The sequence below is a fragment of the Apiospora kogelbergensis genome, assembly GCF_038363985.1.
Source record: "Apiospora kogelbergensis strain CBS 113332 chromosome Unknown utg000003l_segment0_segment0, whole genome shotgun sequence".
In the NCBI taxonomy this organism is placed as follows: Eukaryota; Fungi; Ascomycota; class Sordariomycetes; order Amphisphaeriales; family Apiosporaceae; genus Apiospora; species Apiospora kogelbergensis.
The window spans coordinates 4195977-4219543 of NW_027117420.1; the positions used below are offsets into that span (position 1 = coordinate 4195977).

At 53.7% G+C, this 23567-nt stretch overlaps 7 protein-coding genes across 7 annotated transcripts; 5 read left to right on the forward strand and 2 right to left on the reverse strand.

Moving 5' to 3' along the window:
* Positions 1–229: 229 nt before the first annotated feature.
* On the reverse strand, positions 230–1613 carry PG998_006100 (uncharacterized protein; the record flags this gene model as incomplete). Its single annotated transcript, XM_066872918.1, has 4 exons — positions 230–926; positions 961–1214; positions 1307–1413; positions 1478–1613. The coding sequence occupies 4 exons, from the start codon at positions 1611–1613 to the stop codon at positions 230–232; spliced, it is 1194 nt and encodes a 397-aa protein (XP_066733015.1).
* Positions 1614–2223: 610 nt separating this feature from the next.
* PG998_006101 (uncharacterized protein) lies at positions 2224–6055 on the forward strand (the record flags this gene model as incomplete). The annotated part of the gene is made up of 3 exons (XM_066872919.1): positions 2224–2418; positions 2767–2818; positions 3795–6055. 3 exons carry the CDS (start codon positions 2224–2226, stop codon positions 6053–6055), a joined length of 2508 nt encoding a protein of 835 aa, XP_066733016.1.
* A 591-nt stretch (positions 6056–6646) lies between these two features.
* PG998_006102 (uncharacterized protein) lies at positions 6647–7467 on the reverse strand (the record flags this gene model as incomplete). The annotated part of the gene is made up of 2 exons (XM_066872920.1): positions 6647–7154; positions 7226–7467. 2 exons carry the CDS (start codon positions 7465–7467, stop codon positions 6647–6649), a joined length of 750 nt encoding a protein of 249 aa, XP_066733017.1.
* Positions 7468–14374: 6907 nt separating this feature from the next.
* On the forward strand, positions 14375–15946 carry PG998_006103 (putative white collar 1 protein; the record flags this gene model as incomplete). The annotated part of the gene is made up of 1 exon (XM_066872921.1): positions 14375–15946. One exon carries the CDS (start codon positions 14375–14377, stop codon positions 15944–15946), a length of 1572 nt encoding a protein of 523 aa, XP_066733018.1.
* Positions 15947–16022: 76 nt separating this feature from the next.
* PG998_006104 (white collar 1) lies at positions 16023–17584 on the forward strand (the record flags this gene model as incomplete). The annotated part of the gene is made up of 3 exons (XM_066872922.1): positions 16023–16490; positions 16618–17190; positions 17255–17584. The coding sequence occupies 3 exons, from the start codon at positions 16023–16025 to the stop codon at positions 17582–17584; spliced, it is 1371 nt and encodes a 456-aa protein (XP_066733019.1).
* Positions 17585–18629: 1045 nt separating this feature from the next.
* Positions 18630–20123, forward strand: PG998_006105 (gelsolin; the record flags this gene model as incomplete). Its single annotated transcript, XM_066872923.1, has 3 exons — positions 18630–19095; positions 19301–19500; positions 19551–20123. The coding sequence occupies 3 exons, from the start codon at positions 18630–18632 to the stop codon at positions 20121–20123; spliced, it is 1239 nt and encodes a 412-aa protein (XP_066733020.1).
* A 944-nt stretch (positions 20124–21067) lies between these two features.
* PG998_006106 (uncharacterized protein) lies at positions 21068–22995 on the forward strand (the record flags this gene model as incomplete). Its single annotated transcript, XM_066872924.1, has 3 exons — positions 21068–21139; positions 21245–22117; positions 22198–22995. The coding sequence occupies 3 exons, from the start codon at positions 21068–21070 to the stop codon at positions 22993–22995; spliced, it is 1743 nt and encodes a 580-aa protein (XP_066733021.1).
* Between the last annotated feature and the right edge of the window lie 572 nt (positions 22996–23567).

Below are 23567 nucleotides of genomic sequence, written 5' to 3' on the forward strand. Positions count from 1 at the left end.
TTACTCCCTCCAGGTATGTACGTAATCGCAAGGTAGACAGGGTGGAGGAGTGCTTGTCATGGGATACACGTAGGGGTGTGCGGGGTATGGAATTAAGCCGGCATTCCCTCAACCACATCCATATACGATATATCAGGAACACAAGATATATAGTTTGAGCATAGGTGTTGATAGCCCTGCTGCATCTATATTGATTTTCTCCCAGTTTGGATGGGCAAGCAGCGGCCGTTCAGAGATCTCGTCGCTCTTTTCGACCTCTTGATGTTGCTTCGTCATAAGAAGGCGGATCGTTGGGAATCGCTGTCGCGGATCCTGGGGCTGAGGTCGCTTTGGAGCCTTCACTTTTAGGATGCAACGTGTCCAAATCGAACAAGGACAGGCTCAAGAATTCGTGCTTGTTGGTCCATTCTTGCTGGCTGATGGCATACTCGTTGGCCTGCGCTGCGGGTGGCGGTGGATCGGTGATCTTGGTGATCAGGTACGCTGTTGAGGCTTCGGCGATACCGTATATCAAGACTCCAAGCAAGGGTACACGCAGCAGTGTGTAGAATCCGATGCCGAACCCAAACAGTAGACCTTCTCTGCTGTGGAACCAATTCTTCTTCTGGGACTTGGTCATATGGACACGAGCAAAATACGGCTCGAGGAGTTCGCGCATCAGACTGCGGGATGCGAAGTAGGTCTGCAAGAAGATGATCAGGTATTTTTTTGGCAGCACCACACCTGTACCAAAGATGATAGCAGCCGGCCCAAGCCCGACGGCCTTGTTGAAGGTGTAGAAACTGGCTGCCGGCAGTACAAACCGACCAACGTACGGGACATAGGACAGTCCGAAAATGATCAGGGAAATTCCAGCTTTCCGGGCGAACCTGTACAGGAACATGCTGACGGCCTCGGCAGTATCTCGTCGTGTGGGTACTTCCATCCTTCACTTTGTACTTGGAAAGGTTGGGGTAATACATGTCTCGAATTTCGTCGGGGTTATCGTGCTTGTGCTTTTGGACGTAGGTCATGTCCACCCATTTCAGAGAGTCCATGAACATGTTGTCAAGGGTCGGGGTGACGTAGCGCATCAGCGTCATCAAGAACAGAGGGATTTGGAGGACATGGTTGGCGAGCAGATCGAGCCCGTTGACGATGGTGTCGTCCCATGATGTCTGGTCGAGGTCCCAGATCAAGGCACTGCCGCGGATCAGAAGTTTAAGTGCGATTATCTGGTGATGGGAGAGGTTAGACATGGAAGAGTTTAAGGATGCGGCTGACCGGACCACTCGCATCTCCCGGAGGGGCTCGGGGGTGGACTTACCGGAATCTGGACGATCAAGCGAATGGCAATACCTGCGGCGACAGCAATGGCAGCTTGTCGGTAATGCGAATTGGTGAATATCTCCGGGTTTTGCAAAGCTCTATTGGCTGTAACGTCATGTTAGCAACTCTCGCTGTCGCTTGTCGCGTGCTTCACCGGGAGCTCTCGCACCTCCAACCAGGGTGAGCTGGATGCCCCGCACTATGGCATTGATGTCGAAGTGGGAAGTATCAAAAGCCTTCTTGAGCTCATCCTTGTCGATCTTCTCGAGCTTGTCCTCGAGCTTGTGGACGACTTTGTCCGCCATCTTGAGTCTTGTAGATCGTGGCTCACTAACAAAGCACGAGCTGTGCAGGTCCTGTCGAAGTTGTAGGTTGCTGTGTCGCGACAGACTGCGGGCTGGCAAACTGATGACGACACCTCCACTGCCCGCCCACAGCAAAGCGAAGATGTCATCCAGACACTAGGCACGGACTTTTCTTTTATGAAGAGACACACAAGGTTGGCACTGGTACATCGCTTATCGATAAGTATGCACATAAGTGCCCTTATGTGCACTAATGATCCAGCCGCTATTGCAATCTTCAATTGAAGGCTCAGGGTGAAGGGCCAGACCGAAATTGCATTCCTCTCGATTGGCCAGCTACGAAGAGTCTCGACAGTATATCCACTACATACTCGCGATAGATTAGTTCGTAGCTCTGGGTCTCAGTCTTAAGGGGAGACTGGCATACTCTATGATGGTGTACAACTTGCGAAAGCTCTCATCGATTTCGTCAAAGTACTGCATGCGGGAGAAAGCGGAGAGGCGACTCAACCTTCGTAGTTCGCCGGAGGGGGGTAGAAGCGCACTGCTGCAAGGTGTGCCTTGATATTCGGTCAGAGGTCTCAAGCCAGGGATACGACATGCCAACACCATGAACCATGAACAGTGTCTTCCCCACGATAACCCCTCCATGCCCTCCCTGTACGGACTACCCTCATCCCCGCCGGACATCCAAGTCAAGAACCAGGTGGTGGCCATCACAACCCGATCTCTCCAACCTCTCGCTGGCGCCCTGAACACCACACCACTTGACTTTGCGCCCCCAGTCAGGGTCGAGCACTCTAGTGTAAGTGCAGGTGCAGGTGCAGGTGTAGCAGGCGCAAGTGCAGATGCGCGAACATTAGTCGTCGACCCTAATGTCAGGTCCGCGATCCACCCCTGCAGCTTAGGAGCTTAGCCGCCTGTAATCGACAATTTGCGGATCCAACGAGGGGCTATTCCCGGTTGGTCGGAAACGCTTGGGAGTCGAGCTCGAGGACGTGAAACGGTTCCAACATAAGATATCAAGACATCGAACGAGAATAGTGCAATTCGATGGCATACTCGAACGATGGAGATGGCTTCTATACAGAGTTCATTGGCAACTGTTCTATTTTGGCTAGCGACGGTGTCTTGCTCGTCTCGAGGCTTGCAGCCAACCAACGACTGCTACGCTCAATCGGACAACGTGCCAGTGATCTACTGTGGTAATTTAAGTAGTAGGGCCTGTCTGGGCCAGGATACCCTCCCTAGGCGCGTAGGGTGACTGACTGGTAACGTCTTAGCCGTGCCGTTAGCACTTCATTGCTTTTAGCACTCCAGCCTCCAATCCAATTGCACTGCAACGGGGACGAGACACCTAACACGAAGACCCTCGACCCTTTCTCTCCCAATTGCTGCACTGGCGCATGGCCAAAGAAAAGATTGTGCACTTGCATCCTCTATAACCAAGTGTTCCAACGTGCCAACAACAGATGCGCTGGCTCGTGTGTCTTTGTCCATCTCTACATCTTACACAAGCATCTCCAAGTTATTAGACTCCGGGACGCCTGGGGATTCCTTTAGGTTCTAGCAACGTACAGGCATCCCTCCCCCTCTCCCCGGACTCGCCTGGAGGCTGACACCTCGTTCCCATTACATCTGAAGTGTGAAACAGCCATCTTCTGCGTCATTTCATCTCTCAACTTCTAGAGAACCGTCTTTGTCGATATATATTAGTTTGCCAACCCCTCCGTCATGCCCAAGGGGATTTAATCCCGACCTTGGTCGACACGATTATCGACAGACACGCATCGCATCGCCTAGGGTTTCCTCGTCATGGAGTCGCATAACAACTCAGATCGGATGCTTGCGCCTCGGCGTGTAGTCACTGCGCCGACAGTCTTTCAAGCCCCCGAAGATCACCCTCAGTTTCGTCAATGTCATCGCGCACTTCGACCACATCCCGAGGGCCCCCAGAAGAACTGGTCGAAACTCTCTACAATCACCCATATTGCAAAATAACTTCTTTTACCTCAGGCCAGCACATATCGTACGGTTCATCCAATAAGCTCAACGAGCCACAGCCGGGGTCTCTCCCGCCATCCTCTCGTCTGGAAAGGACCATCGCAATTGGTGCGTTGTCCGTCCCTTGGTTACATTGATGAAGACGATAACTAACATGGCCCTATCCCATTTCTATAGGCCCCTTCCGTATCTACCGCGCACCTGGATCAGTTGCTTTTCTGTCATGCGGTTCTGCGCTCCAGCCGATATTGCCCAAAAGCCAGTGCTGGTGCATCGCCGAGGATAATAGCCAATTCGTCCTGCAGATCCGACGCCCCCAATATTGGAGGATAGAAGTCCCGGTGGCCGATGCCGAGGAGGTCCAGCAAGCATTGCTTTTGCGCGATGTTTTCGACAATATTCTTCTATTTGAGAAAACCGAGTGTCCGTTTCAAAGAAGCTTTACCGTTGAGCTACCACCGAGACCCGAGACACCAGTCATCAAGAAACCCTGGACATCAGTTGGCAAGAATCTGATTCCGACCGTGTTCACGTCTGATCTATCTCCACCCGCGCCTTCCCCGAGAATTGTCAGCGGCAGGATGCGCCTCAGACCTGTTCCCAGGAAGCCCGAGTTTTCAAGCGAAGACGACACACATTCTGATGAAAAAGAGTATCCCACTCCGCCAGTAGCACAAGGAGATGAGATCTCGGACGAAGCGAGACCCAGCGAGCCAGAAGTCCAGGACCGGGGCAGACTTCCAGCGCGTGAAAGGGATGTTTTTACAACTGGTGCGCCGGTTGCGCAGTTTGTCTGTGACAAAGCCGAGAAGGCACCTGCAACGGGAGAACTGCAAATACTAGAAGTGATGGTGGAGTCCGAAACGGGCGATCGAGGAGCAGATACGGATGCGCATAATTTGTCGCTGACTACGCAGACTACGCTGGGTACTCAATGTGGTACGCAAGTGGATAAGGCTATTTCGCAAAGCGAAGTGAGGCCTGGTCAGAAGCCTGGTCACACGCCGGCCCCTGAGCAAGTGCAGATCTCGGCTGACCCGTGCGTGATGAACACACGGGTCTCAGATCCGCCTGCTGTGCCTTTAAAACGACAGGACGTGAAGCCGAAAACAAGGCCCTCTCAAAAATCCCAGGCTCCTCGTCTGGTCAGTGCAAGTAAAGTCCTGGAACCAACCCTCACCATGGAACATAGTCAGCGGTCTCCCACGGAGCCCCTGGAGCATAGTCTATTCGCCAAGCGTCCCGAGCCAGATGTTGCCGCCCAGCAGTTCAACGATAAATCAAGCACAGCGGCTGTGGCCACCGAAGAAGTTTTTGGGGATGATAATGACGATGGGCCATCGCTGTGGGAAGGATCGGGCAACATTGGTGCGGTCAACCTCAAGAAAAAGCGAATGAGTCGCATCCTTGCTGGTCGATCGGCGAGCTTACAACCGCAACTTACGGTCATAACTGCACCACCTACCAAACCTGCTCCTAAGCAGCCCGCGCAAACCCGGCCAGCCCCTGTGCAGACCAGGTCAACCCCTCTACCGACCAGAGCAGCCATTGAAATTCCTGCTTCTGAGAACACGGCTCCATCGCAAACCTCTGACGACACTTCTCCTGTCGGTTCTACCGATTCGTTCCACAGTCTACAAAGTATCCAGTCATGGCATAGCCCAATCACGCCTCTCCCACCTTCGCCAACCGGATCGCGATCCGATTCTGTTTCTGGCCACCGATTCCCTTACCCACATGATAATATCTTCAAGACGCCCAGAGACCGCGTCAAGGAGAATACCGAGTCTGTCCAGACTCCGAGGACCGACGTCACTGTGATACCAAGCCCGGCTACTGCCACCAACCACACTGACTCGCCGATGCCGCGGTCGCCTAGTGAGGACTCGAAGCTGGCCAGTCCCACATATATCGAGTCCATCCAAGAGGAAATCCGCACGTCGGCTCTAGCCGAGAGGCCCGCTCTGCGCCACAGAGCCCAGTCCACATCCTCCAACCAGATGTCCATCACCCAACGCCGCGGTCTGTCTCCTCTCCCACCGGCCGCCAATCTGTTCACGCCGCCGCGGCCATCCACGGCGCGACCCGCCAGCCGCCTCGAAGCGGTGCGAAAACTGCCTAGCGCCATTATCCATAAAACGGTCGAGATTCTGATGTCGCCCCCTGGGCATCTTGTTAACTTAATGCTGCAGGTCGCTGCTAAGATCGCGGCCGGCGAGTGGCGAGGATTGGTCTTCGGGTTTAATGAGGGTGGTGAGAAGATCCCCGTGCAATGGGATTACTCAGACGGCGAGCTCAGCAGCTGGGAGGACGACGATGATTATCACTTCTGTATGGGCCGCTTTGGGTCGATGCAGAACCGAGAGGAACAGCCGTCTCCTCAAGCTAACGCGTTTGGGTCGCCGGAGGAAGATAGCCGCGGCTGGGAGGTCGACTAGAGCAGGCCTGGGCTGACAGAGGCCAATTATACCGTTTGTTATGTTGTTTTTACTTGCATCGAAAGGGAGTTAATAGGGGATCTGGGTATGGGAGACCCACTGGCATATACCCATTCGTGTCGTTCATTGGGCCATAAGGGAGGGAAGGTTGCTGGATGCCCTTCATCAGGCTGGCTAGCAGGAAGTCTGGCTAGGTTCGCCAACAGTATTACTTTCTTGCGCATTTGTAGTTCGCCTGCCAATGTAGCGCAAGCGCATGTTCTTGACTTTGTTCTAATGAATATATGTACATAAAGACGACTTTTTGAGCAAGTTTTACGATCTGTTGACCTTGTACATGATCTACTCTGTGTGATGAGAGGGAGGAGATCCTTGGGCCAGGGGCCAGCTAAGCATGTGGACTCATGGCAGATCTGATGTTGACTCGGATAATTAAAGGCTATAAATCAGTTGCCATAATGGGTGGTTAAACGAATGTCCAAAGCCGCATGACGTCCTGGGCTCGCTTCGCGGAACCCGACTCGTCCCCGCAGCTTAAAAGGAGTAGAGTCTGTAGTCCTTATCTGTTCCCAGGGGTTTTCATTTCTCCCTTTAAGAGATAAACTTGGAGTCCAAATCCTTCTTGGCCTCACCGATCTGCACCTGGTAGACCCAGTTGTCGGTCACAGCCGCCTCGCCGCGGTAAATGCCGAACTTGGGGTCGCTGCGGCCTGGGAACAGGTTGCCCTGGAGGGTAGTGGACTTGGTGGTGTCGAAGGTGACGGGCTTGCCGTCCCACCACATGCGCACGTGGCCCTTCCCGGCGTCCTTGGCCAGGATCTCGAGGCCCACGGTGTAGACCGTCTTGGGCTTGATGGGCATCTGCCACTGCGTCTGCCGGCCCTTGGACTGCGCCGGGCTGTAGTTGAGCTGCAGCTGCCCCTTGCGCACCTCGAGCGACAGCGGAATGTTGGCCGCGTCCTTGCCCGCCCCGTTGGCCTCGTACTCCTTCCACTGCATCACCATCATGGCGTCCGGGGTCGAGCCCACGGCGAATTGGTAGCCGATGAAGTAGGTCTTGCCCTCTTGGGTCTTTTTGTTGAGCGCATGGTACTCGGCGCTGCGCGATTTCCCATTTAGTTTCTATTGCTATTTGTCATGCACACCTTTTTCCTAATCTCGTCCACTTACCGAATGTCATCCTTCTTGCGGTGAAAGTGTGCGCTCTTGGCGCCCTTCCAGTCGTTGTCCGCCTTGATGTACAGGTCGGCCGAGTTGCTCTGTTGTTTCTCGCCTCGCGCGGCCTCGAGGTTCGCCAGGCCCATCTTGGCGACGTCGTCGCCGCGAGCAGCGTTGTAGTCCACCAGCAGGGCGGCGTTGGCGTAGCCAGCGCAAAGAACGGCTGATACGGCGAGTTGGACGAAGTGAACCATTTTGGGGGGCTTTAGCTGCTTCGGTTCGTTTAAGTGACTATGAGAGATAATAAAGCAGAAGAAGCTATAAATTCTGCTGTGGAGGGGTTAAGTTGAGAAGATGTGCTGATGGTGCGCTGCAGATTCAATAGGAGTACACGGCTTCAACGATTCTTATATAGAGAAGAGCTTGTTCTCGGTATTTCTCATCACCCGTCACTTTCCAGATATTAGACAGCGGCATGCCCCCAGATTTGACATCGTCACCAATCTGTTTTTAGATCTAAGATGCGATCATCTGCGCCATCGTACCCTAGACCTGAACCAGTCAGCTTACTACTGCGGTAGCTGAGCGAGGCATATTGATCCCTTGGAGCTTGATACACATATCTACATAAGGCTGTATCCCAATTACACTGGCTCAGGTAAGCAAGCACGAATGTGCAATTTTGATTCGCAAGTTGCCACTGGTGATTGGAGCGGGTGGCTTGGCATAAGCAGAGCCTTGCGAGCGGCAACGAAGCAAAGACATAGTATTACGCCCGGTAGGCATTATATTTAGTAACGTGAACCAAGAAAGACGTATTATATCAAGTAGACCTTGCATACTTGTACTGCATACGCTTAACTAAGCCCGACCTTGGATCGATTGTCGGGTCTTGTTTCCTTTCGGGAACAACTGGAAAAATCTATAAAGTGCAGATATTGATGACTGCATGCGAGGAATAAGCGGGACTTGTGGTGGGATATCCTCACCCTTTGCCCCAGGACATGATACAGGAATTGCGGCTGAACCGAGGCTGCGGCTGAGAAAGATCTATCAGTGTGAGTGGGCCCAAGTTGGAATTCGAAAAAGAAGTTTGATTACTCCGTACTTTCCGGAATATCATTCGCGAGAACCCAAGTGCAAAGCCAGATGCCTTTGTTTTGTTGGAATGTCTTCCAATCCTACACGCAGCAAGCTGGGCAACTGCTGCGCCTTGATGCGTTGCTTGGCTGATACTCCTCAATCTGTATGAATCCACACGATCTCCAACACCAACAAGGTCGTTGGTAGACTAGAAACATCTCCCAAGAAAGCCCAATGCTGATTTTCGCCCACGCATAGACTTCTGGTGCGTTGGAAGAACCTTGGGCGCGCTGATCCTCCACTTGGTATTTAGGCTGGGACTTATTTGAGAAACGTTCGGCACTGATGATCCCCCTCGGGGAATTAATCTGAGGAACACCGCCATTCGTCTATGACGATCAATGCAATTCCAAGGAGGGAAAAGAAAAAGAATTTGAAAAGGAGATGACCGATCACGTGCTGATCTGGGAAAACCAAAACTGCTGCCAAGTACGGCCAAATTACTCCGTAGATGAGTGACACTAGTTGGACGACTTCCTCGACAAACAGAATAGGGACTTGCTTGGGTGGTCATATTAGGCTCGCGGGGCCTAGGCCTTATTTTCGAGTCTAATCATTCTGCTAAACTACTTTCGTTATTTCTATACTTTCCGTGGAATGCCAATCAACCCTCGCAATTCGTGACGAGGAGGGCCCGAGAAGCCCGAGATGGGGTTCGATAATTAGAAAAAGGCTTGGTAGGCTTGGGAATTGAAACAGGCTCCTCTTTCCTCGGACAGAGAGAGGTGAGGTGATTCGAGGAATGTCCAGTCCGTCCAGTCCGGCTGGTGAACTGACTTGGGTGACAGGAAGCCAAGGCCGATTAGGCTTGGAATTAAGCCTCGGCGGCGTGTCATCCCATCATGAAGCCCTGAAGGGAGACGCAGGACGCTCGGCACGAAACGAGACTCGTTCGCCACAGGGTGAACCAAGGGAAAAGGAAAAGAGACACGCAATCACCCCAAGCATCCCGACGTCCAATGACTCTGGCCGGGCCGCCGGGGGTCTATATTCACCGATTCGAATCCAGATTTGCCGCTCGCGATGATTGCTAGAGCTCCATCAAGTCTGGAAGAGGGTGCAACTGAGGCACAGTGGGATCAAGAGGGTGGATGCATCGTACGGCGGCTTTGATTCTTATGGCGCCATATAGGAAGTCAAGATGATGGACCGAAGGGTTGAAAGGAAGCGCTCCCAGCAAACCACCAGAGCAATGAAGAAGCCATCACGAGAGAATGAGGCCATTCAGAGATCCTGAAACACTTGGGGACCCACCGGCCTGCTGTCTCAGCATGGTATCAGGGGTGTTGCCAAGATGCGATTTGGCCCGTGCTGAGGTTGGTGGCCGGTAACGCGGGGTGGGTGGATGAGAAACATCGGCGCACCTAGGCGCAGCCTCTTCATCGCCAACGGAGTCCGGTGCTCTGCCAGAAAGGAGACGAGCCAATCGCCAACGTCGACGCACCGGCCCCCTGGTCCTTCTTGGTAACGGCGTTCCACATTCGCAACAGCAGTCGGCGCATAATGGCCTGATAGCCCACGGACCTGAGGAGAGGAAGGAAAAACCCAATGGTAACCTACCACCTTTCGTACCAGGCCAAACGAAAAAGAAGGGTGAAAAAAACGGCCAAGCAACACATGGCCCCGAGTTGAAATGACCCAAGCCTCCCAAGCAACCCAAGCAACCACCAAGCCCTCCTCCTAACCAGCCAGCCCCTGGTCCTCGAGCGCTTGAGAACATGCCTCCTTTGCCCCAGAAGGGTAATAAATGGGGGTCGCCCTTGTAACTCGGCCAGCTTCAAGATTGGCATTTGTAGGCGGGCGGCGCGACACGTGTGGGTAAGGCGAGTCCTCAGATTGGATGTAAGAGTGAAAGAAGAAAAAGGTAGTGTAGTTGGATCTAATATAGATGAGGCTCTGCTCTCTTGATTCTCGTTCTTGTTCCCGTTCTCCCGTTCCTGTCTAACAGCAACCCAGCGTTCCGCCAAGCATTTCCATTCTCTAATATTCTGTACATACATTCATAACGTTTTCGCCGGGCGAACTTTTCATATATACTTATTATCTACACGGGCTTGACGCTCTGATACGATACGCCATTCATTAACCAGGAAAAGCACGTTGAAGTGGTAGAGGTCAACGACACCCACGCTATACAGACATTTGATCAAGACTTGTGGTTTTCTTTCGCTCTCGTCATCCTCCAAACCCGTCTTATACAGCTACTCCCTCGCTTCGGGCTTCCGGGACAGCAACACAAACTTCGCCATGCCGGTCATTACCCCAGAACTCGTCGCTCGCAGCTTGGACGTCGGCCATGCGATCATGAAGAGAGAGGTAGACCACCGGGCAGTAGAAGCTTTCCTAGTTCGTAAGTCGTGCCTCCTATTGAAGAAGCAGCTAGCTTGCCCTTTCTGTCAAAACTAACTCCGTTCTCTAGTCTTGACATGCTTCGGTGGCATTGGAGGCTGGATGTACTACATGATCACGCATTAGATGGTATGCCCCGGAATGATAAAAATAAAACAGAAGCGGTTCGCGCATATCGGTCGGTGCCGTCGTGGGATATGTACATGCTACACTTGGGTCGTGCGGATCGACGAAGAGGGTTTAATCAGTCACCCTGCCCTCTTCGACAATCTCGGTGGACGAAAAGCGATGCTCAGTAGAAGACATATATATCGCACTTTGGCACCGTCTAATAGACTTGAAAGAAGGAGCAGGTAAGCGTTCACACCTCACCCTTTCCCGCTACTTGTTAAGTTCAAGGCTAACATGTCATCGCCGTCTCCAGGCTCTATTTTATCGGTTGAAAGCATTTTCATCTTCTTTAAGCTTCTTCTCCTTCTTTTACTTCTTATATCCCTACTTCTTCCCCTTGTGTTGCAGCAGCGATTCCGACAGCATATCGTGATGTTGCCTCAATAACACACCTATAGCATTGCGGAGCGGCGTTTTGGGATCTTTCAAAATATACCAGCGAATGATTTTTATACAGGATGAACGGACAGACAGCACGGCATACAGCCAGCAACCGTTACGCGATGATTTTGGCAGACGCGACTGTAATTTACCTCGGGTCATGAGCCGCCTCCGATAGGATTGACACTTCTCCTATCTCCCATTTCCTCGTTGACGTCGCGGTAATGAGGGGATGGAGTGGTCATAATTCATGTAGTTGGTGGGCTAGCACTTTTTCTACACAGGATGCTGCCGCCTCGACTTGAGGCCGGCGTAGATGGCGCCTATTAGGGAGGATGACACTACTATATAAGAAGTGCCCACCTGAATTAAATGAAGACATAATTGTCTTATCGACATGCATCACTTTACTCACGCGTGTGTTCGCATACGTCAGTTTCGTTCACAATTTGCTAGCCCATGTATTGAAGGGTCTGCCGTTTCCCCAGGCTATTGCAAGTGAGATGCACCATCCGAATACAAGTTGGCTATAGCTCAAACCATTCCAGTTCTGTGTCCAAGATGGGAGTTAGATGGCTGGCTCTTGGTGCTAGGTGGTCGTTGCTTGCCGCTTCCCGTCTCCAAAGCCTTGGCAGTGAGCACAATGGAATTATGAGAAGTGAAGTGTTCCTGTCAAAGTTAATATTCAACTCAAGTGGGTGCTATTGGGAAGAAAATCAAGCTGACATGAAGGGAGAGGGGAGGGAAGGAGAGACGTGACAACTGTCAAGTAGATATTGACTTGGATGAGTTAAAGATAAAACACTGGGGATTGTCATGGTGCGCAAGCGACATCCATACCAACTCCACGTGCACAGCTCGACGATCACCGATGGCACATGATTCCTACGATCCAGGGGGTTGGGCCCGAATGGCACGGGACGAGGAAAATGGCTAATGGCTCTGATGTATTGATTTTACCACTACCTGGCGTGGATCACTAGTAAGGCCCAGTGAAAGCGACCCCCTCATCTCATCCTTGGGCATTGCTGGTTGGCTGGTCGGACAGATTCGCGGGTTTGTGCGAGACTCTGGGAAACCTTGACAGCACTTGCCCGGCTCGAGGTCAGGGGGAGGAGAAAAAAAAAGCCGATACGCGGTGTGCGCAAATACCCATCCAGCCTTGGATGGGAAATCCTGCATTTACCATCCCCCTCTTGATCATTTCTCAGCCCACCAACCGCTACCGCTACCGCACCCTTACCTAGGATATTGCTACATGTGCATATTCGTACAGCAGTTTCAGTTGTCATTTCCACCATTCCGTGCTGGAGTGCATGGCCCAGTTTTTCCTATTCCATAGAGGAGCCATTGATCAGTCCTTGCTTTGCTTGCATTCTGTGATGTCCTTGCTAGTTGATTCAAATGATGAATGATGTCCATGCCTTGGGATGGGATGGGCTGCAGGTACGGTAGGTCAGCAGCAATGACGTCGATGGACGGGTCCCGGGTTGAGACCAAAAGCTTGGAAATTCTGCTAGGTTTGCTGTGCGCGGGAAAGGCATGTAGGCGTGAAACGGTCTTCCATTGGAACCCTCCACTTCTTCACAGCGATAGAGAGTCGGGAGGAGACCCGATTGACACTTGCATGCATTTACTCTCCGTACGTCCCGCAGAAACATTCTAGATTCGAATCGACAAGCTGGCCCTACTCACCGCAGGTTCGAAAAATCATGCTGTGACGATGTTGTCCGGTTGCCGAGTGTTTTGGTGGAATTATGATAAGGGACCGGCCAAGCGATGTATTCTGAATCTTTTCTTCAATCAGCACGTGTTAGTGGGTAATCAATGCGATATCCGATGCTTTTTCTGTTAATTGCTTTTGGAAATGCAAATTCCACGGGATGCAGTATAGTAAACAAATTGTCAAGCATCAACCATTCCAGACGTCGAGGAAAGCCGGCAATGCAGATGAGTCAGTGTCTTTATTTAGTAGGCAAAATATGAAGGTAGTGAGTGCGTGGGTGACGAGTGAGTCGAAGATGAAAATACCACTTCTAGCAGGAAATGAAATGGTGTGTGCCCCGCACTGGGAAGTGTGCCGTGAAGAGATGGAAACGAACGACGACCCCATCCGTCCGTGTCGGCCGTGGTCCCTGGGAGTGGGAGTGGTCCCAGCACTTACCTAACCTACTGGAGAAGAATATTCCCTACTCCCTGCGATGTCTGCCCAGCACCTTTGGGGCTCGGATCGGCGGTCCCTCCCCCCAAGTCAGGTCTAGTTTCTCGACAACTCTTGTCTTGACTCTTCTTGACCTCATGTCACCTGTCTCTCTTCAATCCTGTCTGCCATCTTGCATTTCCATTCCATACGTTGTGACGAGGTGCCGCGACTCAACCCCATCTCCATTCCCATCGAGGATACAGCTCCCGCCATCATCCCACTTGGAACACTGACCAACTCAACCATCCAAAGCCGGAGTCTGTCACCACACCACACCACCCAGCCCAACTCAACCCAACCCAAGCGACCGAGGCCACCGATAGGCTTGATAGCAGCGACACCCAGCTACGCATGCAACTACCCGGCTGTCCCAGCTACTCGTCCAAGGACCGTCTTCGCCCTTGCGGCACCAGCCAGGCATTTGCGAATCTGTCAGACTGCAACCTACCAAGCCTGACCCACGATAACGCATTTCGGTGTCAACCACAATCGACCCCACCAATCTACACATCTCGTCGCCGACTCTTGGCCTGCACAGGAAGCATCCTCGTCTGACTGCGACACCAATACTTTTTGTATCTTGACTCCTTTGTTGAAGTGCCGCAGCTCTGTTGTTTGGTCGATTGCAGTGTTTTTGCTTCCCAGTGCTCGATTCGTTCACCTGGGATATTTGCCGGCATTATCAGTGTCGCCCCATGTAGCACTCCAGAATCTAGCTAACAGAACAAATCCTTGACGAGCGCATCACCCTCGATCACGTATATACCGCCGCAAGCTCCCACGGTCGGAGCACGAAGAATCGCCGGGCCGTGTCGCGACGATATATCTCACCAAACATATCCTAATCACAGAGACCTGGAAGACCGCTCCGTTAAACCACTACGCCGCCCGTATTCTCAATCGATGTTGCCAAAATGGAAGGCTTCTTCGGCACCCAGCTCTCCCAGGAAGAGCTGCAACGCCGCCATGCGCAACAACGCAACCAAAGGCGGGCTACCAATTCCAGGATAAGTCCCAGTCTGCAGAATCACATGAATAGATCCCGGGACACACTGTCGATGCACCAGGATATCGCCATGATGGGTTCGATGGGTGGGATGGGTTCCGACTCACTCGATGATATCATTCAAAGCAACAACCAGGAGCTTCAACGCCGCCGCAGTCTTCCCCAGTCACCGTACGACAGAAACGCTTTTCCCCAGCCGGAGGATCCGCGCAGAGTATCGATGATGGACTTTGCTAATAACGACTACGGAAATTTCCAACTTCCAATGCAAACTCCTTCTACGGACGGGATGAGTGGCGCTTTCCCAAATATGAATCACAACATGACGATGCCGGGGACAACAGGCAGTTTTTCTCCACAAAGCATGATGGCGGATGACTTCTCAACTGTTACACCAGAGATGATGAACAACATGATCGCCTTTTCGAACATGAATATGAGCCACTTCGGCGGCGATCCGAACGGGATGAATATGTTTCAAACCTCGGGGATGCCCACTGGGTACTCACAAAGCTCGATGGGCGCAATGACGCCTAGCTTCGGGTTGGATATGGCCAGCCCAAATGGTCAAATGGACACTCCTCAAGGAAACAGCATGGGTATGAACAACGGCGACACAAACATGGTTGATAACAACCAGCAGCAGTATGTGGCTTCTACCCAGCCACAGCAACCTCCATCAAACCTCACTCTTGATACAGCGATGTCTAATTACCAACCCAGTGTGACACCGCCGTCGCATGCCCAAATGCCGTCTCAACCTCCGGGACAGATACAACCAAACGAGAGCACCCATCAGTCACCAGCCCATAATTCAATACCGGATCTTCCACAAGAGGAACTGCAACCTAGAATGCCACCTGTGCCTTTGGTGGCACCCAAGGAGCAGAAAGCGATATATTCCAAAAGTGGATTCGACATGCTCAAGGCACTTTGGCTTGTGGCAACACGAAAGAATCCTCAAGTCAACCTCGGTGCTGTCGACATGTCGTGCGCATTCGTGGTATGCGACGTGACAATGAACGACTGCCCCATTGTTTATGTCTCGGACAATTTCCAAAACCTAACAGGGTACAGCCGACACGACATCATCGGCCAAAACTGTCGCTTTTTGCAATCGCCCGATGGTCAGGTTGAGGCCGGAACAAAACGAGAATTCGTCGATAACCGGGCTGTATACAACCTCAAGCAAAAGGTTGCCGAGGGAAAGGAGGTTCAACAAAGTCTGATCAACTATCGCAAAGGTGGAAAACCTTTCCTGAACTTGTTGACGATGATTCCAATCCCATGGGACACTACTGAGATAAGGTACATCATCGGCTTCCAGATCGATCTGGTCGAATGCCCCGATGCTATTGCATCATCGCAAGGCCAAGGACAAATGAAAATCAACTACAAACACAATGATATTGGTCAATATATCTGGACACCCCCGCTTCAAGCCAGTGGGAGCCGAGGCCGGCCAGACACTGGGTGTTGATGATGTGTCCACATTACTTCAACAGTTCAGCCCCAAAGGGGCGGTTTCGGACTGGCATCGGCAGTCATGGGATAAGATGTTGCTGGAGAATGCGGATGACGTAGTCCACGTACTGTCGTTGAAGGGGCTTTTCCTCTACGTATCCCCTTCTTGCAAGCGTGTTCTGGAGTATGATGGGCCAGAGCTTGTGGGCAGTTCCATCTCCACAATCTGCCACCCATCCGATATCGTCCCAGTAACTCGCGAGCTCAAAGACACGGCCACGGGCTCTACGGTGAATATAGTGTTCCGCATCCGGCGGAAGGAAAGCGGCTATACCTGGTTCGAAAGCCACGGCGCACTTTTTGTCGAGGCAGGCAAGGGCCGGAAGTGCATCATCCTGGTTGGCCGGAAAAGACCGGTTTTCGCTCTGCAGCGCCGGGATTTGGAGGCCAATGGTGGGATCGGCGATAGTGAGCTGTGGACAAAAATCTCAACCTCGGGCATGTTCCTGTTTGTGTCCTCCAACGTGCGCTCGCTATTGGACCTCCAACCGGAAAACCTCGTAGGGACCAGCATTCAAGATCTTATGCGCAAGGAGTCACGGCCCGATTTTTGGCCGAGCCATCGAGAAGGCCAGACGGGGCAGGATTGTTACCTGCAAACACGAAGTCCAGAACCGTCGTGGGCAGGTTCTCCAAGCGCTAACGACCATGTATCCGGGCGATGCCTCCGAGGGCCAGAAACCGACATTCCTGCTGGCTCAAACGAAGCTGCTCAAGGCTTCGTCCAGGTCGATTGCTCCGGCCGCGTCGCAAATCAACAAAGCGAGCAACATCCCGCCCTCCGACCCGAGGTTTATTTCTACTCTAACTTCTTCACTCAGTGAAAAGACCGACAGTAGTGGTGGTAGGGTTGCTGAAGATACGAGCCGCGGACTTGTCTCGACTGCTGGTGGCGGGATTCCACTTGGATCACAGGATAAGGCACTTGCGTCTGACAACAATATATTCGACGAACTGAAGACAACGAGGTGCACCAGTTGGCAATACGAACTGCGCCAGATGGAAAAGGTGAACAGGATCCTTGCCGAGGAGCTACACGGACTGCTTTCAAACAAGAAGAAGCGCAAGCGTAGAAAGGGCGTGGGCAATGTGATACGAGACTGCGCGAACTGCCATACCCGCAATACCCCCGAATGGCGGAGAGGTCCCAGTGGTCAAAGAGATCTCTGCAACAGCTGTGGTCTTAGGTGGGCTAAGCAGGTATGTTCCATGCAGCAGAGGTGAATTAGGCGGAGAACAATAATTGCTAACTCGATGACTACAGACGGGCAGAGTCTCTCCACGCAACTCGTCGCGCAGTGGCGGCAATAACGATGGCGCCAGTAAGAAATCCACATCACCTGCGCATTCTTCGCCGCTACAACGAGAAGTATCGACGGGGGAAACAAGTGAGCATCCGTCCGAGTCAGATTCCATGACAACGGCCCATCGGTCGCTAAGCTCTGGTGCCGGGGCGGGTACCAGTGCCGGGACAACACCAACGGCGTCCAAGGGCCCGTCCAAGCCGCCCCTGAGCCAGCCTCTCCTGGAAGGAGGGGCAGAAAGTGGCCCGATGGCCTCGATACGAGAGGAACGAGAAGCGAGCAACGGATAATGAGACGTCCATCGTTTTCCGCCTTTTCCTTTTTCGCTTTTATTATTATGATTATACCAGAGCAGCGAGAGAGAGATACCAGTGACCAATATTTCTATCTATACCTATCAAAGGCAGTCGGGGCGGGCTGGGCCCTGGCGATACATTTCTGCGTTCTACTAGACAAACATGGGTCGGATCTATTCATGAATGATACCCTGCCCTCAACAGGCAGACCTAAGGGAGACGTTTGGAGCATGCATGTTGCGCGGAGTCTTCGGTCAATTCTTATGTTACTATTTTCTGCTGGCTTGGGGGTGGATGAAGGGGGCATTGCAACATGGAGTCCTTGGTCAACGAATTCATTGCACTGTCTATTAGCTATCGTGTTGCCTACCTTTTATGAAGACGAAGTCCTTGGGCACACTCGGAGGAATTCAACAAGGACATGAAAGAAAGCTTTGAAACGGGCCGGGAGTTTGGGGACATTAAGGGACGAAGTGTACGTACACATTGAGAAGACAGACACAATTGAATTTCCGAAGATGTATATATTTAGCCGGCTTAGAGTGTCTCCAAGTCCGAAGAGGCCATGTGTGAGATGGAAGGCGGATGATGTCAGGACATGCTTGATGATAGTATGAACAACACTGTGAGGGTGGGTTTGGTATGAGTTGTCAAGTTACTAATGGGGTGGCGTGTTGTGTCTGTCTTTGCAACGCAATGCACTCGAGTTAGGGGCGAGTTGTGTGTATGTAGTAGTGGGGGTTTTTTACTGACACGTACCTGGACCTGGACCTGGTCACTCCAGTAGTCACTCCAGAAGGTCACTCAGCCTCAACTGATCGGCATCGCCTTGGAAAGTCGGGGTACTTTCTTGGCATCCAACTACCAAGGAAACTTGACAACAACGCAACCTAGCATACTCTCGAATCATCGCTTGATCTTTCTCTTTTTTTATTTATTTTCATCCCTCGAATCAGTTCATATTACAATCGTATACCCCAAACTGCTTGCATTCTACTTAGCTGTCACATAAGCAGCATAGCCAAGCAAGCTGACGACAATGGCCCCGCACGAAGGCTTGGTTCACATGAAGGAGTACGACTGGCGCGACAGCAACGTCGAGCTCGTCGGCTCCGAACTCGACCACAAGGTCAAGTACGCTTCGGCCGCGACCGAGCCGGCCTGGAACGAGGGGAAGGTGGGCGAGGAGGCTGGTCTGCGGGTCTGGCGCATCGAGGACTTCCAGGTTGTCGCCTGGCCCCGCGAGAAGTACGGCCAGTTCCACGAGGGCGACAGCTACATCGTCTTGCACTCGTACAAGGTTGGCGACAAGGACGGCCAGGAGCGCCTGGGGCACGACGTCTTCTTCTGGCTGGGCAACCACACGTCCCAGGACGAGGCCGGCGTCGCCGCGTACAAGACGGTCGAGCTCGACGAGTTCCTGCATGGCGTCGCGGTTCAGCATCGCGAGTTGCAGGCGGAGCCCTCGGAGGAGTTTTTGGCTCTTTTCCCGCGTGTTACTATCCGTACGTCCTTTTTCTTGTTCCGAAATGCTCATCTTGCCATCGCTTCTGGATCTATCCATCTGGGATGTGAGGGGTAGTGTTGCACAGTCACCAAATCCTTCTACCTCATTCCAGAAGGGAAGAACGGAAAACACCTCGATGGCAGGACGAATTCTTCTATTATTATCAAAGAGATTTGACTGACTGATTTTTGTGTTCACTAAAGTCGCCGGCGGTGTTGCGTCTGGCTTCAACCACGTGGACCCCGACGCCGAGCCGCAAGAGGTACCGCCGACGCTGCTCCGTGTTTTCAAGCACCCCTACGCCACGCGGGCCGACTCGGTCATGGTGTACGAAGTGCCGCCCACGTGGCGCAGCCTGGACGAAGACGACGTCTTCGTGCTCGAGGCCCAGGGCAAGATCTGGGTGTGGCAGGGGCGCGCTGCAGCCCCATGGAGAAGGCCAAGGCCGCCCAGGTTGTCCACGACATGACCACGGCCAAGCACATGGATGTCGAGGTTGTCTCGCAGACCGAGTCGCGCCACCGCGCCATCGTCAGCATGCTGGGCGGCGATGCCGAGGACGGCGGACCCAATGACGACCCCAACATGACGTTCCACGCGCCGCGTCCCATCTTCTCGGCCCGCCAGGGACAGAAAGAACACCAGGAAAAGCAGAAGCAGAACCGACGACCCCGCCGTTTGTACCGTCTGTCGGACGCGTCGGGCCAGCTGCAGCTCTCGCTCGAGAAGGAGCAGGCGCCCATGACCAAGTCGGACCTCGACAGCAACGACGTCTTTCTGCTCGACGACGGCGCGCACGTCTGGGTCTGGCAGGGGCAGGGCGCCAGCCGGGCCGAGAAGGCCATGTGGATCCGGGTCGCACAGAAGTACATCCACGCTTACCTTCGAGGCGAGCAGCCCAACCAGGAGCAGCAGGAGGGCCAGCGGGACGAGGGCCGCGATCAGGCTTGCGCAACGGCAGTTGCCAAGGTGGTCGAGGGCTACGAGAGTCCGGCTTTCATGCGGGCTCTGGAGGCTGGGGCGTAAACGTTCAGCTGCTCATTATATAGGCGACGTGTCTTGCAGTCATACTACGTCAAAGAACCATGGTAGGTCGTCTAGTTTGCAGCCAGTTCAATCAAAATCAAATGCAAATATCGAGGACATCTTCCACAACAAGAGCTACAGTGCTGTCGTATAACGTCATACTGACGCTACACACTCGGTCACATTGGCCGTGATGCTTCCAACATGACATGGACGCATTGATGTGGTCCTTAAGGTGAATGGACGGCGCGTCCGTTGCGCCACACAGACAATTAAAAGAGCAGACGGGATCGAAGGCTTTTGGCCAGGGCAGCCGATATATTAGAGAGGGTGTGTTTTGGGTGGGTTCCATCCGCAACATCGGGCGTTTCATCGACGTGCACATCCGCCCCGATGCCGCCCTTAGAGCAAGGCATTGCCGACTTGCGGGCTTGGGAAAATAAGGTCTTCGCTCCCAAACCCCACTCGCGTTCATAGAACACACCCTATCACGGCCAATCAACCACCCAGAGGTTACCTCGTCTGGCTGCAGCGAAACACCCAGCCCGGGGGGCACGGGGGGGCTGTGAATAGTGGGCACAGGGAAGAAGGCTAGGAAGGGTCCCCTCAGTCCCTACAGGCTCGACAAAACTTGGGAGATGCCCAGCATTGTCGGCTCTTGGGATCTTCTACTTGGTATTGTTTGTTTGGTCTATTCGTCTCTTCTCCCTGGTGGTTACTCTTTTTCTTTTCTTGGCAATCTTTCACATTCCTTACATTCATCCTGTAGTGACACGCTACAAGTCATTCGTTAGAGACGGACAGACTCCTTTTTTCTTCCTCGGCCAAGAGATCATCGTCGCTCGTCGGTCTATCTACCTTTTCGACTTGACTCTGATTTCTTACCATTATTCGTCGTGCACGGGTTTCTCCGCAATAGCAACAACATCATGGTATCATCCATCATGAAGGGCGCCGGTCTTGCCGCCCTCGCCTTCGCAAGCAGCGCAGCCGCCGTGGAACCAATTGTCGCCAAGGTGAGTTGATCTACCCGGGTCTGGGGTGATCTACCTACTAGAGTGCCCAGGAAAAAAAGAGGACGAGACAAGAAAAGACTAACCTCGTGTCAATGCAACAAACAGGGCAAATACTTCTTCTTCAACAATGGCACACAGTTCTACCTCCGCGGCGTCGCCTACCAGCAGGGCGTCGGTGTTGGGGGCTCCGTGGCCGACGGCCAGACCACCTTCACGGACCCGTTGGCCGACCCCAAGAGCTGCGCGCGCGACGTGCCGCTGCTGCAGCAGCTGGGCACTAACACGATCCGCGTCTACGCCGTGGATCCGACCAAGGACCACAAGGAGTGCATGACGCAGCTGGCCGACGCCGGCATCTACGTCATTGCCGACCTGAGTGAGCCCGGCATCTCCATCGAGCGCGACAACCCGTCGTGGAACACGGCCCTCATGGCGCGCTACACGAGCGTCATCGACGCCCTGGCCCCCTTCAACAACACCCTCGGCTTCTTCGCCGGCAACGAGGTGACCAACAACAACACCAACACGGCGGCCTCGGCCTTTGTCAAGGCCGCCGTGCGCGACAGCAAGGCCTACATCGCCGGCAGCAAGACCATCAACCGCTGGCTGGGCGTCGGCTACGCGACCAACGACGACAGCGACACGCGCGACGAGCTGGCGTCCTACTTCAACTGCGGCGCCGACCCCAAGGCCGCCGTCGACTTCTGGGGCTACAACATCTACGAGTGGTGCGGCCAGTCCACCTTCCGCGAGAGCGGCTACGAGGAGCGCACCCAGGCCTTCCGCGACTACAGCGTCCCCGCCTTCTTCTCCGAGTACGGCTGCAACAACCCCGGCGGCGGCGAGGCCCGCCCCTGGCAAGAAACGTCGGTGCTCTACTCGAACCTCATGAACAAGGTCTGGAGCGGCGGCATCGTCTATGAGTTCTTCCAGGAGCAAAACGATTTTGGTCTCGTCACCCTCGACAAGTCCGGCAAGGTCACCCCCCGCAAGGACTTCGCGCCCTCGCCAAGCAGATCAAGGACTTCGGCTACGTCGCCTCTAACAAGACGATGCAGATGGCCGCCTACAAGCCCACCGAGAAGGCGCGCCAGTGCCCGCCCGTGGCCAAGGGCAAATGGGAGGCCGCCGAGGCCCTCCCGCCCACGCCCGACAAGAACGTCTGCGACTGCATGGTGAGCAGCCTGAGCTGCGTGCCGGCCGACGACATGAAGGCCAAGGACATGGGCAGCCTGTTCGGTACCGTGTGCGGCCTGGACCCCAAGGCGTGCGCGGGCATCACGGCCGACGCCAAGACGGGCACCTACGGAGCCTTCGCCATGTGCGACTCCAAGCAGCAGCTCGCCCACGTCCTCAACGCCTACTACGCCGGCACCGGCAAGTCCAAGGCCACCGCCTGCGACTTCAAGGGTCAGGCCAAGCTCGTCAACGGCGGCGCCCCACCCACCGTCGCCTCGTCCTGCCAGCCCGCGCTCGCGTCGGCTAGCGCCTCGCCTGTCACCCAGGCTGGCGCCGCCGTTGACCCGTCGACTGTTGGCAAGGATAGTGGTAGCGGTTCTTCGTCGGGAGGCGGAAGCGGCAGCGGCTCCTCTTCCGGCGGCAGCGGATCTTCCTCGGGTTCATCCGGATCGGGCTCGGGCTCCTCATCGGGCTCGGGCTCCTCATCGGGCTCGGGCTCCTCATCGGGCTCATCCGGATCCGGATCCGGATCCGGCACCGGTACAACTGCAGAGGGTGCCAAGGCTGGCAGCAGCTCGACTGCCGAGCCCTCTACGGCTCTCGGATCGCGGGCCTCGTCCAGCTGGGGCTATGTGGCTGCTATCGGCGCTTTCGCTGCCGGCGTAATGGTGCTGTAGAGAAGAGACATGGAGGAGAGGCATATACCAGAAGAGACAGAAGAATTGAGCGACGGTTCACCCAAGAAGGGGTCGAAGCGGCCATGTCATGTTATTTACGAGTTTGCTTTAGAGGGTGCTTGATGCACTGAAATGGAATGACACCACGAGCTTTAATACCAGCCTTTTGCAGATTCGTTTGAGGGAGCCATGCCATCATCCTGGCCAGCAGAGTCCGTATGCCCTAGTGTAAGCGATTCCTCCACGGAGAGTCAATGATTGCTGTGACGGTGTAAGGATTCGGTATGTTTTTGGTCAGCATTCTCAAACACCCGATGTTGATCACTTAGAACCCGGAATGTACGAATGATAGGTCCCAGAAATTGGATGCCAAGACTGCCACATGTCGCTAGCCGGGAAGCCGTCTCATCCAGCTCTTGGAGAAAATACGCTTAATTAGCGAGTGGATCTTGGGGAATAAAACACGAGGAATACGCAGAGGCTGAACTGATCTTGACTCATATCGACTAATCAACGACGATATTCTGTCGCTAGCGCATAGCTTTTAACCACTTCGTGGCCTTCGGCCTATC